The following is an 18,632-nucleotide window of genomic DNA, read 5'->3' as shown; positions in this document are numbered from 1 at the left end:
AACAGTTGGGGGATGTATTTGGCTCCTGGTTTAGGTGAATTGAAGTAAAAGCAGTGAAATTATTGTAAAATTTAAATTCTCTTTGTATTCCAGTTTAGTTGAGAAAGGGGAAGAGGACTGGGTAAAAACGTTAATCCACAGCCTAAATGATGTTATTATGAAACAAAACTTTATATACAGAATACTTTAATTCTTTATGTAAATAGAAAAATAGAACACATATACCGGTGTTTACTGTATAAGTCGAACACTTTTGCAGTTACTGGATGATCTTTCCACAAACCATGTGACAGCCAACCCACATAATCCTAAAATTGCACCAGTGGTTAAGAAAATCTTTACTGAGCATGGGAAGGAGGTAACCAATGTCCATGACCTGGAATACGACCAAGAGATATGGGTTTCATTCGGCGAGCCGTTCATTAATCCGTTCAGTAAGTTGTATACTCAGTATCAGATGTGCAATTGCAACGCTTAATGATATAAATGTTTGCATTATTAGGGGTTGACATGTACGTAGCTTTTCGCTTGTTTCATTAAGCATTAAGAATGCTGTGCATTTGCGACGCTTAATGATAAAATTGTATCATTAAGCAGCGATTTATCATTAGCGGTTGATGTAGTCAACTGTTAATGCAAGAGTTTCTAGCATATGGGGTTGCAATTGCAACGCTTAATGATATTTATATCATTAAGCTGCGTTTTATCATTAGAGGTTGATACAAAGCACTTGACAGGCATGAATGCTGAATCTGAGCCATAGGTTTCGTCGGATGCTGGATGAGGTTTAGTTTTTTGGAACAGGTAACATGTTTAATAGATAATAGTACTACATGTATTTACTTGCATAGTTGATTTAACTTTAATATAAATGAATCGTAGAGGTAGCTTCAGATGCAGAGCCTAATCTCCATTATCAAGGATGCTAAAAAATATATCTTAGTTATTACTGGTCCTAACTTACCCAAACTTGCATGGATGTTGTGTCTTATGATATTGATGCACCTGACAGGCATGAATGCTGAATCTAAGCCATAGGTTTCGGATGCTTGAGGAGGTGAATGTTTTAAAAGCTGGTTAAAGTTTCTAGAGCAGGTGCACTCTGATTTTTAGCTCACCGAGACGAAGTCGGGGGGAGCTTATGCTATACCCTCGGCGTCGGCGTCGGCGTCGGCGTCCGGACCTGGTTAAAGTTTTTGTTGCAGGTCCTGTATCTAACTTATTACTTGTCCTATCTTCACCAAACTTGCATGAATGATGCATCTGGACCTACTAATGGACTTGAGAGACTTGGATGCTGAATCTGGGCCATGAATTTCAGATGCTGGAGGAGGTTAAGGTGTTTGGAGCAGGTTAAAGTTTTTGTTGCAGGTGCCCTTTGATAGCCATTTCTAAGTTACTACTGGTCCAAACTTCACCAAACTTGCATAGATGGTGTGTCTTATGATACTGATGCACCTGACAGGCTTGAATGCTGAATCTGAGCCATAGGTTTCGGATGCTGGATGAGGTTAAGGTTTTTAGAGCTGGTTAAAGTTTTTGGAGCAGGTGCCCTCTGATGATTATATCTTACTTACTACTGGTCCTTACTTCACCAAACTTGCATGGATGGTGTGTCTTATGATACTTTTGCACCTGACAGGCTTGAATGCTGAATCTGAGCCGAAGGTTTCGGATGCTAGATGAAGTTAGGTTTTTCGAGCAGGTTAAAGTTTTTGTTGCAGGTGCCCTTTGATAGCCATTTCTAAGTTACTACTGGTCCCAACTTCACCAAACTTGCATAGATGGTGCGTCTTATGATACTGATGCACCTGACAGGCTTGAATGCTGAATCTGAGCCATAGGTTTCGGATGCTGGATGAGGTTAAGGTTTTAAGAGCTGGTTAAAGTTTTTAGAGCAGGTGCCCTCTGATGATCATATCTTAGTTATTACTGGTCCTAACTTTACCAAACTTACATGGATGGTGTGTCTTATGATACTGATGCACCTGACAGGCTTGAATGCTGAATCTGAGCCATAGGTTTCGGATGCTGGATGAGGTTTAGTTTTTTTGGAACAGGTCACATGTTTAATATATGTAGGTAATAGCACTATTTCAAACTTGCATATATGATCTAACTATAATATAAATGAATGGCAGAGGTAGCTTCAGATGCAGAGCCTGATCTCCATTATCAAGGATGCTAAAAAATATATCTTAGTTATTTCTGGTCCTAACTTCACCAAACTTGCAAGGATGGTGCGTCTTACGATACTGATGCACCTGACAGGCATGAATGCTGAATCTGAGCCATAGGTTTCGGATGCTGGATGAGGTTAAGGTTTTAAGAGCTGGTTAAAGTTTTTAGAGCAGGTGCCCTCTGATGATTATATCTTAGTTATTACTGGTCCTTACATCACCAAACTTGCAGGGATGATGCATCTCATGATACTGATGCATCTGACAGGCTTGAATGCTGAATCTGAGCCATAGGTTTCGGATGCTGGATGAGGTTTAGTTTTTTGGAACAGGTTACATGTTTTATAGATAATAGCTTGCATAATTGATTTAACTATAATATAAATGAATTGCAGAGGTAGCTTCAGATGCAGAGCCTGATCTCCATTATCAAGGATGCTAAAAATTCTCCTACCTCACTCAAACCTGCTTGATAGATGTGTTTGTTGTTAAATGATTTAACATGATTCCTATGATATAGTATTCTATGATATGATACACTATTGTTTTATATGATACAATGTAATATCATACATTATATTGTAAAAAGTTATATGATATGATATGATATTGTATCAATTTTTTTGTACATTATTATATGATATTGTATTATGATATTGTTATGTATAGTATTGTATATTATTATACAATATTGTAGAATATGATATTGTATAATATATTATTTTATCGAATGATATTGTTTCATATTATATTGCAATATATGATATTGTATCATATGATACGATATTGTATATTATAATTATAGCATATCGTATGATACAATATTGTATAATATGATATTGGTTTATATAATATATTGTTATATAATACATGAAATTGTATTATATGATATTATAAGATATCATATAATATGATATTGTATAATATGATATTGTATCATATGATATGATATTGTATAAAATGATATTGTATTATATAATATCGTACTGTATCAGATGATATTGTATCATATGATATGAAACAATGTTTTATCAAATTATATTGTATCATATGATACAATATTGTGTATCAAATATGATACAATATCATACAATACAAAATTATACTATATTATACAATATAATATCATATGTTACAATATTGTGATGTATTATGTGATATGATATAGTATCAAATAATGCTATATTGTATTTATATTAGATATTATGATATTGTATTATGTGATTAAATACAATAATGTATAACACGATACAATGTCATATTATATGTTACAAAATCATATTGCATCAATATTTATTACAGTATTATATTGTATTAAATGATATATATTGTAAGTATCATTGGATGCAATATCATATTTTATATTATTGTATTGATAAACATTGTATCTTATAATAATGTATGAAATGAACATAGGATTATCATACAATTTTTTTACATATGATATACGATATTGTGTCAAAACAGTATCCATGAATATCCAAGATCATTAACTATGATTTTCATATCATATGATAAAGGTGGTTTTAAAGGTGATGCCTCATAAAGTTGATGCCTCGTCTCGGTGAGCTTTGTAATCTGTGATTACCTATGTTTATTAGTTATTACTGGTCCTAACTTCACCATTCTGCATGGATGGTTTATCTTATATCATACAACTAATGCACTTGACAGGCTTGAATGCTGAATCTGAGCTCTAGGTTTTGGATACTGGATGAGGTTTAGTTATTTTGGAACAGGTCACATGTTATATGGATAATAGTACTAATCACATGATACTGTTTCATATGATATGATACAATGTTGTATCAGATTATATTGTATCATATGATACAATATCATATTATGTATCAAATATGATGCAATACCATGAATACAATATCATACTATATTATACAATCTAATATCATATGTTACAATATTGGGATGTATTTAATCATATTATACTATATTCTATCTTTTATTAGGGCCCCGCAAGGATTTGCGGGTGCCCTATAGTAATCACTCTGTCCGTCCGTCCTTCTGTCCGTCCGTCTGTCACTCTTCCATCCACAAATTTTCTGTTTTTTCTAATAACTTTTTTTATGGTTGCCCAATCAAGTTCAAATTTGGTATGGTAGTTCAGTAGGCAGAAATACATATTTTGATGCTAAGTTTGGTTCTCTATGTCTTCTGGTTTGGAGCTGGGGTGGTGGGGTAGATTCCTTATCTATGCATAAGAATGAATGGGCAAAGAGAGATAACTGCTGAGAATGTTACCATTGTATACTAGGAAGGCTGTGCAATATTTGTCCTTTGGGATTAATTAACCTTCCACAGGAAGGAAATCCTAAGCTTTATCTTTATCTGTCACATTGAGATTTAATTACTGCACTGCCTGTGTCTGCAAATGAACTTTGTTTTGAAGTTAAGGTCAATTTTGAATGATGTGTAGTATTGTGTACATTCTTTGAAATATGGATTTAAAATATAATATTCATACTTTATTTTGGTTAAAATACCGTACACAATGATTTATGATAATTTTATTGAATTCTAAAATCAGGATATATATTAAGATATCCTTTTTCACTATTTATATTTTTTAATTATAATTTATTTTATTTTTTTCTGCCTAGCTTAATGCTGTTAATTTTAACAGGTAATCAGATAATAACCCCATTCTGTCATTTCTGAAAAAACAAATCTTATTGTAAGTTTAGAACAAAAGGATGAGAGAGCAGAACAATTAACCCCCTGGAATTAATTATCTTGCCTGCTGCAGAAAATTTAGAGGCTTATCTTTATCTGTCATATGAAGATTAATGAACACCTTTGTCTGCAACTGATGTTTGTTTTGAAGTTGAGGTCAACCCTGGGTGATACAATGTATTTGCATTCACTGAAGGCTTGCATTTTATAAAACACCTGTTTAAATCTTTTTTAAATACACATTTAATTTAGTTTTTTTTATAAGACATGAGGTTATCTCTGTTTTATGCAGATACAAGGTTACTATTTAGAGTTTTTGGACATTCAGGAATTATCTTGAAATTTTAAAAATACAGTTGTTACTTATTATTTTCATATTTTTTTTTTTTAATGTAATCAAATTAAACTCTCATTCCATGAGCTGCACCCTTATATTTTTACCCCTCAGTTTAACACTTTAATTGTTGGATGAAAATCATATCCAACTACAAATCATGAGATCCTATATATTGCAGTTCTTTACATCTTATGCCGGGCATTTATTTTTCATCATTGTTAATATAAAGAGGATGGAATTCAAAGTTTTTTTTCGCTTCTGTATATTAATTGTCATAGCGGGGCCCTTCCTGACTGGTCAGTTTTCTAGTTATATTATTATTATGATAATGTATTATGTGATAAAATACAAAAATGTATAACACAATACAATGTTATATCAAATGTTACAATATCATATTGCATCATTATTTATCACAGTTTTATATTGTATTAAATGATATGTACATTGTAAGTATCATAAGATGCAATATCGTATTTTATATTATTAGGGCCCCGCAAGGATTTGCGGGTGTTAGGGCCCCGCAAGGATTTGCGGGTGCCCTATAGTAATCACTCTGTCCGTCCGTCCTTCTGTCCGTCCGTCTGTCACTCTTCCGTCCACAAATTTTCTGTTTTTTTCTAATAACTTTTTTTATGGTTGCCCAATCAAGTTCAAATTTGGTATGGTAGTTCAGTAGGCAGAAATACATATTTTGATGCTAAGTTTGGTTCTCTATGTCTTCTGGTTTGGAGCTGGGGTGGTGGGGTAGATTCCTAACTATGCATAAGAATGAATGGGCAAAGAGAGATAACTGCTGAGAATGAATGGGCAAAGAGAGATAACTGCTGAGAATGTTACCATTGTATACATGGAAGGCTGTGTAATATTTGTCCTTTGGGATAAATTAACCTTCCACAGGAAGGAAATCCTAAGCTTTATTTTTATCTGTCACATTGAGATTAATTACTGCACTGCCTGTGTCATATCTGTCACATTGAGATTACTGCACTGCCTGTGTCTGCAAATGAACTTTGTTTTGAAGTTTGGGTCTATTTTGAATGATGTGTAGTATTGTGTACATTCTTTGAAATATGGATTTAAAATATAATATTCATATTTTATTTTGTTAAAATACCGTACACATGATTTATGATAATTTTATTGAATTCCAAAATCAAGATATATATTAAGATATCCTTTTTCACTATTTTATTTTTTAATTATTTATTTTATATTTATCTGCCTTAATGCTGTTAATTTTTAAACAGGTAATCAGATAATAACCCCATTCTGTCATTTCTGAAAAAAAAATCTTATTGTAAATTTAGAACAAAAGGATGAGAGAGCAGAAAATTTAGAGGCTTATCTCTATCTGTCATATGAAGATTAATGAACATCTTTGATAAAGAATATATATTTCATTCTAGTCCAAATACTTATATTCTGTAAAGTAGAAAAAAATATATGAATTACAATAAATTAAAAAAAAAATGTTTTTTATTAGATATCAATTTTTTTAATTCTTTTTTTTCTTTTTTAATGGATGTTTTGGTGTTGTTGTTGTTTTTGGTTGCTATGTTTATATTAAAGGAAACTTAAGAATAGTACCTGAAAATGTTCCTTCTGTAAGCCCTGATTAAATTCAATAAATGGATGAGAGCAGGATAATTAATCCCCTGAGATTAATTATCTTGCCTGTTTCAGAAAATCTAAGGTCTGTCTTTATCTGTTATATGTATTACCGCACACGTGTCTGCAAGTGATGTTTGTTTGAAGTTGAGGCAAAGCCTAGGTATCATTGCATAGGTACATGTATCAATTCTTTGTTTTTTAAACAAATTTTATTTCATCCCATGTTAACCCCCTTTATCCCGTGGATATGACTCATTGGATATTTTTTTGATATCCCACAGTTGTGACTTTACAATGGGATTTGCGTAGGCATAATGAAGTAATTTTAAATAATGTGGAGTTTTATAAACAGTTTAAGCATTGATTGTGGTGTATAAAACATGGGATAAATAAAAAAGAATCTCATATGATTTGTAGTACAATATGATTTTTATCCAACTTGTGTGTTTTATCCCCTCACTAAGGCTCAAGAAAAAAACACTTTAATTGTTGGATGAAAATCATATCCAACTACAAATCACAAGATCCTATATATTCCAGTTCTTTGCATCTTCTGCCGGGCATTATTTTTCATCATTGTTATTATAAAGAGGATGGAATTCAAAGATTTTTTCACTTCTCTATATTAATTGTCATAGCGGGGCCCTTCCTGACTGGTCAGTTTTCTAGTTGTATTGATAAACATTGTATCTTGTAATACTGTATGAAATGAACTTATGATTATCTTACAATTTTTGAATATATGATATACAATATTTTGTCAAAACAGTATCCATGAATATCCAAGATCATTAACTATAATTTTCATATAATATGATAAAGGTGGTCTCTAAAAGGTGATGCCTCATAAAGGTGATGCCTTGTCTTGGTGAGCTTTGTAATCTGCGACTACCTATGTTTCTTTTTTTTTTTAGCATACTGCATTCAGGCCATGTTTGAGAAAGCCACAGCATACAGTATGAATGGAGAGACCTTCATCATCAGAGAACCATTGAACATGGAGCTCACCAAAAATCGAGAAACGTGAGTTCAAAGCAATCAATAAGTTAATAAACTGTTATATATTGATGTTGAAAGTTAATGAATAAATTTTTTTAATGAAAATTGATTTGAAGGTAGAACAATTTTTTGTTAAATTTTATATGACATTTTGTAATAGGTTACCATTCTTTTGATGAAATAACAGTTACAAATCAGACTTTAATTCAGTCTAACGTAAGCCAACTCCCAACTTTTTTAACTTTGTTACAGTGACGTGAAATAGTAGGGGCTGGTTTTAGTCGGACTGTTTTTAATATTCATCTCTAGTTTTCATGCATTGCACAGGATCTGACATCATTAAACAAATATAATGAACAACCTATATGTACTTGTTCTTTAATATGGTCGATTGTGTTGACAGGTGCACTAGTTGGGAAGCCAGTGTGGGGTACCCGACCTATGATTATGATCAAGCCAACTCAGCTGAAGCTCAGAGTCATGTTCAGGATCTGGCTCGCATGAGTCGTGTTGATGCCAGGAGCACTTTCCTCCAAGCTAAGGTCAGAGAGTAGTCTATAGTATACAACTGAATACCAGTAAATACTGTTTTTCATTATTGAAAAAGCGTTGCTTATTTAAGATCATAAACAATAAGTATGATATAAATGTAACAAAATGCCCATATTACCAAAAAATTATTTAATGTCAGAGAATGCTAATAGAAACCAGGTAAAATACAATAATCTAGACATTATCAGAGAAATTGCAATCAATTTTAAAAGGTGTAATACCATTGATACTGCATTATGCACTTTATGTTTAACTTTCGCTCTTTTAATCTATACATTTTTTTTTTGTGTACAGAATAATGAGAAAATTGTGTTGTATCCAGAGGTAAACTGTTCCAAAAAAGTCAAGAAAGGAGGCTCAACAAAAATATGGCCCCCTGAGGCTCAAGTGTGGACAGTTCAAAAGGTAAATGAGCAATATCTAGGTGATTGACATATTTATTGCCATTTTGATATTTGATTGTACAAAAATTTAGTTTTGATCACCACGACCATTTGATTTTGATTTCACATATTTCACATCTTACAAGTAATTTGCATATGTATACATGTACTGTCAAATATCTAGATTTTGATTTTTTTGTTTGTTTCTATCTTTTACTTTGTTTTGATCTAATCTACTATAACTTTTATTGTTTTATGACTCTTCATAGAATGGCTACATCAGATCTAAGTCCATGCCACAGCTGTGTCTCGGTGTGTCGGACACGAAGGTGGAACTGACAATGGGCAAAGACACGGTGTCCGGATTTGTTGTCAACATCCAGAAGAAAGCCTCGGGTAACACCTACCAGCAGTGGCAGTTCAATCCAGATGCCAGCATGACTTGTGTGGTAAGGGCGTTGTCTTTTTTTAAAATGCAAATTGCACCTTTTTGTTCAGTTGACCCTGGAATAAAGATTGATTGTGTCTTTTTTGGTCTCATTGCTATTTACAGGAGGTTTAATTTATTTTATTATACTTTCATGTTAAATACTGAAATCTGATTGGTTTAGACGCAGTTGATAATCCGTTCTATTACCCTAGCGTTAGCAACACACTAAGCAACAGGTAACACAACGAATTGTTACATGCGCGTAAACTATACGCATACGGTTCACCAAAGAATTCACGTCATTTATATATAAAAGTAGTAAAGTTTTCTGAAAAATTAAGACATTCAGTATAATAAAATAGATAGTGCCTGTTTAGGAGGGTAATAGTTGAAATTGACACCCCTCGAAAACCATTGTCAACCTCCGCTTCGCGTCAGTTGACAATAGTTTACTCGGGGTGTCAATTTCAACTCTTACCCTCCTAAACAGGCACTATTTATATAGTGTATATGGTAATGGATATGATATTGGACATTTACAAAATAGATACATCAACACATCGTATTGTTGACATTTACATAACCAAGCTTTAAGCCTACAACAATGCTATTAATTTCACAACACTCTGCTTAGTTAGAATAATTTGTGTCTCGTGACAGGCCTTTGCCACTATTTATTTCATTATACTGAATGTCTTAATTTTAGAGAAAATTTTACTGCTTTTATATAAAAATGACATGAATTCTACGGCGAACCGTACGCGCATAATTTACGCGCATGTAACAATTCGTTGTGTTACCTGTTGCCAACTGTGTTGCTAACGCTGAGGTTGATAGAACGGATTATCAACTGCATCTAAGTCAATCAGATTTCAGTATTCAACATGAGAGTATAATAAAGTTAAAATGCCTCCCATATACCATAATGTAGCAAACAATTTCAGAATCACTCCGAAACAATTTTGGAGAAAATTTATGAAGCTGCATTGGAAATAACAGTTAAATTATTCATAACAAACCATTTTGAGGCTGTAAATACCTTTCATCTAAAAATTTAATTCATATTAATTAAGAATTCAACACTTTTCACCACCGTTTTTTACTCCCTTCGAATTTACACACCTTGTTAACATTTGGAACTCTCAGGGTTTTTTCATATTAAATGCACTGAGTTAGAGTTATCTCCTGTATTTCCTTTGATGAACAGAATATATGACAAATTTTCAATGAAAATTTACATGTATATGTAATAACGTTTCTGAGTTTATCCATGCAAATGTGATATTGTGGAAACAGAAACTAAAGAGCCTCCCGTGATTAGCATGAATGTAATGCCATGCCCAAGATTGTAAAATCCAAAAAATATAGATGATTTTCGGATTTTTTAAAAGAAATTTTCTTTGATTATTAATTAGCGAAGCTTAATTGAGAAAAATAAAAACAAATTGGTAATCTTTAGGTACCAATGAAGGAATTTATTGTGGAAACAGAAACTAAAGAGCCTCCCGTGGATAGCATTGTAGCCACCTCTAATGATACACCGTCCACTAATGATATAATGTTGCATTTATGGTCAGGTTGTTGACCACTAATGATATAATTTTATCCTGGGTCAATATTCTTTGTTTCACCGACATTTAGTTTGATCGAGCAATTTTCGACAGAGTTATGGCGTTTGGACTTGGAAAAATTCAAGTTATTAGGAGTTTCCGCTCATTTTTATCGCATAGGATAAACATATTGAAATGAAATTTGGTATACAGGTTTATCTTGATAATATCTAGGTCAAATTCGATATTGAGTTCGATCGAGCAATTTTCGACAGAGTTATGGCGTTTGGACTTAAAAAAATTCGAGTTATTTGCAGTTTCCGCTCATTTTTTTCGCATAGGATAAACATATTGAAATGAAATTTGGTAAACAGGTTTATCATAATAATATCTAGGTCAAGTTCGATATTTAGTTTGATCAAGCAATTTTCGAGAGAGTTATGGCCCTTGGACTTAGAAAAATTCGAGTTTTTTGCAGTTTCTGCTCATTTTCTTTGCAGAGGATGCACATATTAATATGAAATTTGGTATACAGCTTTATCTTGATAATATCTAGGTCAAGTTTGATTTTGGGTATGATAGAGCAATTTCCGACAGAGTTATGCCCCTTGGACTTAGAAAAATTCCAAATATTTGCAGTTTACGTTCATTTTCTTTGTGGATGTTTCCAAGGGAGGGGGGCATAAGTGTTTCACAAACATCTCTTGTTAATGTTTCTTTGCTACAACTTTTATACTATTAAATTACTGTGATATAATTTTATATGTTTTATACACATGCACCATGCAAGTATTCAAAATTATGCCTAGCCATACATATAAAATGACAGGAACAAAACTAGAATTAAATATCAGTACCTCCTGTTCACTATACTGACTGTTGAAGTTTAAATACTAAATGTATTTTAGGCACACCCCAACCTTGTTTTGACATACGATGGAAACCTCCAAGGAAATGAAGACAATCAGCAGCCCGAGGGAATCTTACCCGGGCAGTCTGTGTATCTAGTGGTCACTGAGAAGCGACAGAAAAAGGAGTCATCCAGTCAAAGGTCATTCCCAACAAATTCATATCAAATTATATCAAGATTATTTAATTTTCATGATTTGATATGTATGGTGTATTTAGCTCTATACGTCTGCAATTTGCGTCGATAATAATTAACCAATGTCATTGACATTTTCAGGATATGTTACAGACTGGTAAATTTGTATTCGCTGTAAATATTGATAGAGAACAATGCATATTTTGGAATTATTGATGATTGTTGATTTCCAAGTTGGTGAAATGGGTAGGCAAACCCGGGTCGACATTTTACGGGTTTGTGGACATATTTTAGCAGAAATTTAATAATTCATGTTTAAATCCATGCTTCAAAAACGAAAAAAAAAATTTAAAGGATGATATGCTGTAACTACTCTCTGGGAGCTCCTATTTATATTATGAATAATATGAAATTTACATCAATTTTGATAGTTTTTCAGACACAAGTAAATAAAAAGGACACCGTGAAAACAGTTTCCATAGTTCTGACACATTTCTAATAGGGGATTAAGGCATGATCGCTATTCCTAAGAAAATATTACAGCGGAAAATTATCCTCATTGGAGCCATTTGTTTGGGTTTTTTTTAATAAAGATGAAAATAATGGGTGGGCCTTGGTAAAAGTGATATGCCTTTTATAGCTCTTTAACATGTCACATGACAACATTTTTAATTCCAGTTTATTCATCATTTAAGTGTGAGTAAGGTTATAAAAGTTACATGAGTTTACGCCAGGTAAACAACAGCCGTTTAATTACCGTATTTCACGGAATTTAGGTCGATATGGTTTATAGGGCGAAGGAGCCCGTTTTTAGCAACAACAAAAAAAAGAAAGTATAAATAGGTCAACTTCGATGAATTGGTCGAAAAATTACCGCTAGTTTGAATGAATAAAAATAGCAGTGTTTTAAATCAACAACGTTATCATAGTAGCACTCTTATACAGGTTAACAATTTTAATAGAAGGTTAATAAAAAAATGAATTATTTAAATTTACGCATCGTAATAAAATGTGCGAATTTGCACCATGATTTCAACCCATTTTACTCAGTACGTTTGTTATACCCGGTAGAGTGTTTACACTATTTGATCAAGGTGCTTAAGTTCACTTCCCTGTCACGTGTTCAAACTGCCCGGAGGCATGTATAGCATATGCAACCTTGTGTCATTGTTGTAAGGTATTAATTAGTTAACCGGGGTAGGGCGGGTTTTTATTTCATTTTCATTATGTTACCGGCCACTATCGGCATTATAATTATTCGTCAAGACTTTTAGTCAGTATAACTTTTAAACTTTTACTCAGGTATCGTACCACATGAATTACGTAATCTTGGTAATCGTGCGACTTTTTACTGTGTATATACACATGGATCAACCTCTGAACTTATCAAAGCCTGCGGGCATGATTAACATGTGCATATAGCTCGACTGTGTATAGATAAGTACACTGATTATCTCCCAGACTGAATTCAGACACTCATATACTAAGTTTTAGTATCAAATGGAAATAAACACACAAATCTTAGTTAACAATATTTTTATTTTCAAGCATCATCAGTTAAAAGCAATAAATAGTAATAAATAAATAGCACAAAATTAACAAAGTCTTGTTCTTTGTGTACATATGTGAAGTTCACAATTTTAAAAATGGGGGGTAAACCATGTAGGGGGCTGGGCTGCCATGTTTCCACCGTTGTCTTCTGCATAGGTGATTACTTCTAACTTGAAGCCGGCTGTAAAGGATCGTCTGAACTGCACTGGAGGCATGGTGACTTTGATGCCCCCTACACGGTTTACCCCCCATTTTAAGGGCTCCATCAGATTGAAAATAAATGACAAAAAAAAATCCAAGTTTATTCCGTAATTACATTTTGCACGGTTCTCATTTTACTTTTACCAACCGACATCGATTTCCTGTTTATCGTAAGCAGATTGTAACATTCGTGTTAGTTATTGCAAAAGCCTTTCTATCATACTTTGCAATGAAGGAAACAGATTAATTCACATTAGGTTTGTCATGATATATTACTACATTATAATACCGGTAATAATGAAAAGTCATACGATAGATATTGAACGGTGTTTCACGAAACTTTGATTTTTTAAATAGTTTTTTATAGGTAAATTTGCCTTAACTTTTGAAAATTTTTATATCAAATTAAAAAAAACCCATTAAATAGGGCGAAACAATGAATAGGGCGAGGTCCACGTGGCAAGGGAAAAAAGTATCGACCTAAATTCCGTGAAATACGGTATAATGGGGAAGACAAATTAAAGAGACAGTACAGCTGAAAACATGTGTGAATAACTTCAGATTTACCAATTGTATCATTAGGAAATAAGAAATAATGTTGATTGTGATAGTTGAAATACATACAATTCCCTTTCACATACTTAATTAATGTAACTATGAGCTTCTGGAAATTTAAGGGTCCTACAAACCTGAAAAATGTTATATTGTTTATTTGTACCACATGGACTTTGATTGACAGTGATTTACACCTGCTGAAAACTACAAGGTCTTCGTCTGACTATGGTCATATGGTTACATGAGGTTAAAGAGACTCTCTAAACGGAGCACATCCTCACTTACTTGATAGTTTATAAATGGTTTACCAATTTCGGTTCATTTTAAAATGAACAGACATAGATATGTCAAATGACCCCTCAAGGGTCAAAAATGAATTTAGGATGTAGCAACTCCTATGATAAACATGAAAAATACATGCTTACAAAATAATAATTGTGGTTATTTTAAAAACTTTGAACAATTATTACCTGGGAGAAGTAGAAAAGACATATTTTTATCAACAAACATGTCCAGGAGAATCTTCGCGAGTCTTGCGTGTGTTTTGTTTACAGTAAATATGCATGCATAATAGTATAGAAGGCTGAACCCTGTAACACGTTGTGATGTAAATATGTGGTAGGTTATACGTAATTATTAATTTTAATGAAATAATAAGATTCATTTCATGGAGAACCTTTTAATTTTCTGAAAGTTAATACATTCATGAGTAGTACAAAATACCGAAACCTGAAAATTTTATCAAGTCGTTTTTTTTTTTATAAGATGCGCCGTACTGTCTCTTTTTTTTTCTCTTTTTTCAAATTTTTTAATGTTTTCAATTTGAGGAATTGAGCGCATTGAGGTACAATTTTCTTCTTCACATCTATAGGAATTTGTATGCCCCCCTTCAAAGAAGGGAGGGCATATTGCTTTGCTGCTGTCTGTCGGAAGGTCGGTCTGTCGGTTGGTCCACCAACAGTTTCCGTTCATTTTTTTCGCATAGGATGCACATATAATTATATATAATGGGTCATTCTCAAAAAAGGTGGATTTTTTCAAGTACCACTTATTTAAAAACAAAGTACGTACCGGATTGAATTTATCATATTTTGTATCGGGCATATCATGATGTTTGTTTGCTAAAATATGCCAACAGTACATCAAATGAAAATCTATTAAAATATGATATTTACAACCACATGAAAAGAAAACAGTCTTTGGTGTAACGCATAAGAAATATTCATAAATTTCATTAAATCTTTTTGTTCATGCATTTGGTTTGGTGTTAAAGTTAAATTTGTTGAAGTTTTTCTTGAACTTAATCATAAAACAAGAATTCAATATTGTTTTTTCCTTAAATTTTCATATTTGGTTTGTGAATGAGAAATATGCATCTATCTCATGACATTGTATTGCACACTGAAAAATTCTTTTCCGTTTGATGTCTGATTTTTTTGGTAGACACTTGTAAGTGACATGAAAAATAATCTTAAGTGAAAAAAACCTCAATATTTCTTGAAAATCTTTGCAAATAAAAACAAAATAAGGGATGTTACACTAAGGACAATTATTGTTAGTCCAAATGTTATACCAAGGACAACCTTTATTTAAGCACAAAAATATCAGATTTCAAAATAGAGACAACTGATTGTTTTCATAGCTATAACTTATGAATGCATATATTTAACAGTAATCATTATCAATGTGCATAATAGTGCCCCTAAAGTCAAATTATTTAGACAATTTAGTTCTAATTTGTTTCACCAAGGACACTTATGCTACACCATGGACTTTGTCTGTTATAAGAATCTAAGTTTTAATATTTCAATTTGTTTTGACAGCTTGAATGTATTTTAAATGAATTCAAAATTACCAAATGCACATTTCAGCAGATATGCTATACATGTTACTGTTATTCTCTACAAGTTCAGGCTTAAAATTTAAGTTTGTTATACAAAAGACACAACATGTTACACCATGGACACCATTCTATCTAGTTGATGAATAATTTTAGTATTTTATTATACTCCTGTTTTAAAACATTGCATAATCTGTCATAAAATGTATTTATACAATACTGGTTTTATTGATTTTTCTATCGGAAATACATGCATGGGAATTGAAATACTCTGTTGTGTAACATTAAAAGTCCTTGGTAACACATTTTGTTTAAAGTCAAATAATATTTTTAGGGAAAATTTGGCTTCAGCTATTAGTCCAATATCAAATTCAATATTAATTATACTTGAATTAATAGATTTGATTTGATTTGACAATACTGAAATTTTTTAAAATGAATATTTTAGGTTATATGTCCTTGGTGTTAATTGTAAGTGTCGTTGGAGTAACAAAATATTGCATGATTGAGAAATGATCTAGTTCTACAGCAAACAGATGCATCAACATTATATATCAGCATAAACTAACAAATGTGATACATTGTGATATATTTATTTATTAATTTCATCATATCTTTCCCCAAAAAATAAATTATGTAAATTATAGTCTCTGGGATAACAGTGATAGTCTATGGTGTAACTTTTTGTTCTTGTTACACCAAGGACTGTTACACAAAGGACATATTTATGAAATAACTTGTCTCTTCTGCGAAATAATTACTGCTCCCTCAGATTAAAACAGCATATTATCTGCTACAACAACACATAGCAATAGTTTGTCTGTTTTCAAGAGTGTCTAAATATTTCTTTTTCCTAGTATTTCCTGTTAGCCCAAAGACAATATAAAAAGTTACACATTTATTTCTTCTTTCTTATCAGAATTTTTTTTTATCTTTTTCATTTATCTTTCAAATTACTAAGAATAACAACTCTAACACCCCAATATTTTGTTTTGTTACACCATGGGCATAAAAACAGGTAACAGACAAACTTGATCTCGCTGAAAGATATTGTTTATAAATTTTCTTTGTCTTTCTGTTTGAGAGAGGTATTTTACTTACCTTTCATCCCTTGACCCTATGATTTTAACAAGAAAGGGTCTTACTACCTTACAAAACCTATTGAAAGTCACAAACTCTGAGTGGAAACAGTCAAATAATGTGTAAAAATCAACTAATAAACTTTCTAAAATTTTAAGATTTTGTTATATGTACCAATATGTATGCTAATATATATCCAAAGGTAGCACAAAAGTGAAACTTGGCAAAAATCAAGGATTATACTTTCTAGTGCCCTGTACCAACCCAATACCACCTTTTTTGAGAATGATGTGCTGTACTGTCTCTTTTTTTTCTCTTTTTTCAAATATTTTAATGTTTTCAATTTGAGTAATTGAGCGCATTGAGGTACAATTTTCTTCTTCACATCTATAGGTATTTGTATGCCCCTCTTCAAAGAAGGGAGGGCATATTGCTTTGCTGCTGTCTGTCGGAAGGTCGGTCTGTCGGTTGGTCCACCAACAGTTTCCGGTTTTTTTTTCCGCATAGGATGCACATATAGCAAATAAAAAATTTAGTATACAAGTTAATCATAATAATATCTAGGTCAAGTTCGATTTTGGGTGCAATCAAGCAATTTTCGACAGAGTTATGCCCCTTGGACTTAGAAAAATTCCAATTATTTGCAGTTTTCGTTTATTTTCTTTGGATAGGATGCACATATTGAAATGAAATTTGGTATATACTGTCAAGTTTATCATAGTAATATCTAGGTCGAGTTCGATTTTGGGTAGGATCAAACAATTTTCGTCAGAGTTGTGCCCCATGGACGTAGAAAAATTCCATTTTCTGCAGTTTCCGTTCATTTTCTTCGGATAAGTTGCACATATTAAAATGAGATTTGGTATTCAGGTTTATTATAGTAATATCTAGGTCAAGTTTAATTTTGGGTACGATCAAGCATTTTTTGACAGAGTAATGTGCCTTGGACTTAAAAAAAATTTCAATTATTTGTAGTTTAGTAATATGTTCATTTTCATTGCAGATGTTTCCAAGGGGGGGGGGGGGTGGAGGCATAAGTGTTTTACAAACATCTCTTGTTTTTTTTATAAAATGCAATAACTATTATAATATATTTTTTTTTTAAAAATACAATAACTAGAGAGTAGTTGAGGAAGAAAATGTACCTATATGCTCTCATATATTTTGATCAACTTTATAAAGTTTGGGGGGGGGGGGGGGAATATAGGGAACTGTAAGTTAACAGTGTATCCCAACAAAATGTTTAGTCTGATATCTTGCGTAATTACATTATTTATTTTTTGTTATTCTACTGAGGGGCCATATGGCACAATATCATTTGAACGCCCATCGCTGCTCAGGTGAGCGATGTGGCCCCATGGGCCTCTTGTTAAGTAACTCTGATGAAAATTGAAAATTTTTAATACAAGAGTTTGATATATAAAGATGATGTAATTATTGAAACAGAAATTTGTTGAATATAGATTCACTTACCAATATCAGCTACAAACATTCATTCAAAAGACAGAATTCTACGCAGATATGCTTCACCTTGTTTATAGTGTCTGTGATTATTTCTTATTTTCTAAATCCGAATCATTTTCATGTTGCCATGTTTGATGTTTTCCAAGGAAATGTAATTTTA

The 18,632-nt window shown here is 32.3% G+C and overlaps 1 protein-coding gene and 1 long non-coding RNA gene across 5 annotated transcripts in view; one reads left to right on the top strand and one right to left on the bottom strand.

The window, feature by feature from the left end:
* Positions 1-18,632, top strand: part of LOC105317322 (doublecortin domain-containing protein 1) — a 77,144-nt gene that overhangs the window by 23,452 nt on the left and 35,060 nt on the right. For all 4 annotated transcript variants that reach the window (XM_066085689.1, XM_066085688.1, XM_034470784.2 and 1 more), the window contains 6 exons: positions 260-434; positions 7,737-7,845; positions 8,225-8,363; positions 8,668-8,778; positions 9,026-9,205; positions 11,645-11,787. In XM_066085689.1, the coding sequence (XP_065941761.1) occupies positions 260-434; positions 7,737-7,845; positions 8,225-8,363; positions 8,668-8,778; positions 9,026-9,205; positions 11,645-11,787 (857 nt within the window). The remainder of the gene's footprint in view (positions 1-259; positions 435-7,736; positions 7,846-8,224; positions 8,364-8,667; positions 8,779-9,025; positions 9,206-11,644; positions 11,788-18,632) is intronic.
* Positions 1,552-2,833, bottom strand: LOC136275759 (uncharacterized). Its single transcript, XR_010714260.1, has 2 exons — positions 2,447-2,833; positions 1,552-2,162 (listed from the first exon to the last, which is right to left on the bottom strand). It is a non-coding gene; the product is annotated as an uncharacterized lncRNA (long non-coding RNA).

The sequence above is a fragment of the Magallana gigas genome, chromosome 5, assembly GCF_963853765.1.
Source record: "Magallana gigas chromosome 5, xbMagGiga1.1, whole genome shotgun sequence".
Taxonomy (NCBI): Eukaryota; Metazoa; Mollusca; class Bivalvia; order Ostreida; family Ostreidae; genus Magallana; species Magallana gigas.
The sequence above is the reverse complement of the archived record's forward strand: the minus strand, read 5'-3'. Positions and strand labels throughout refer to the sequence as shown.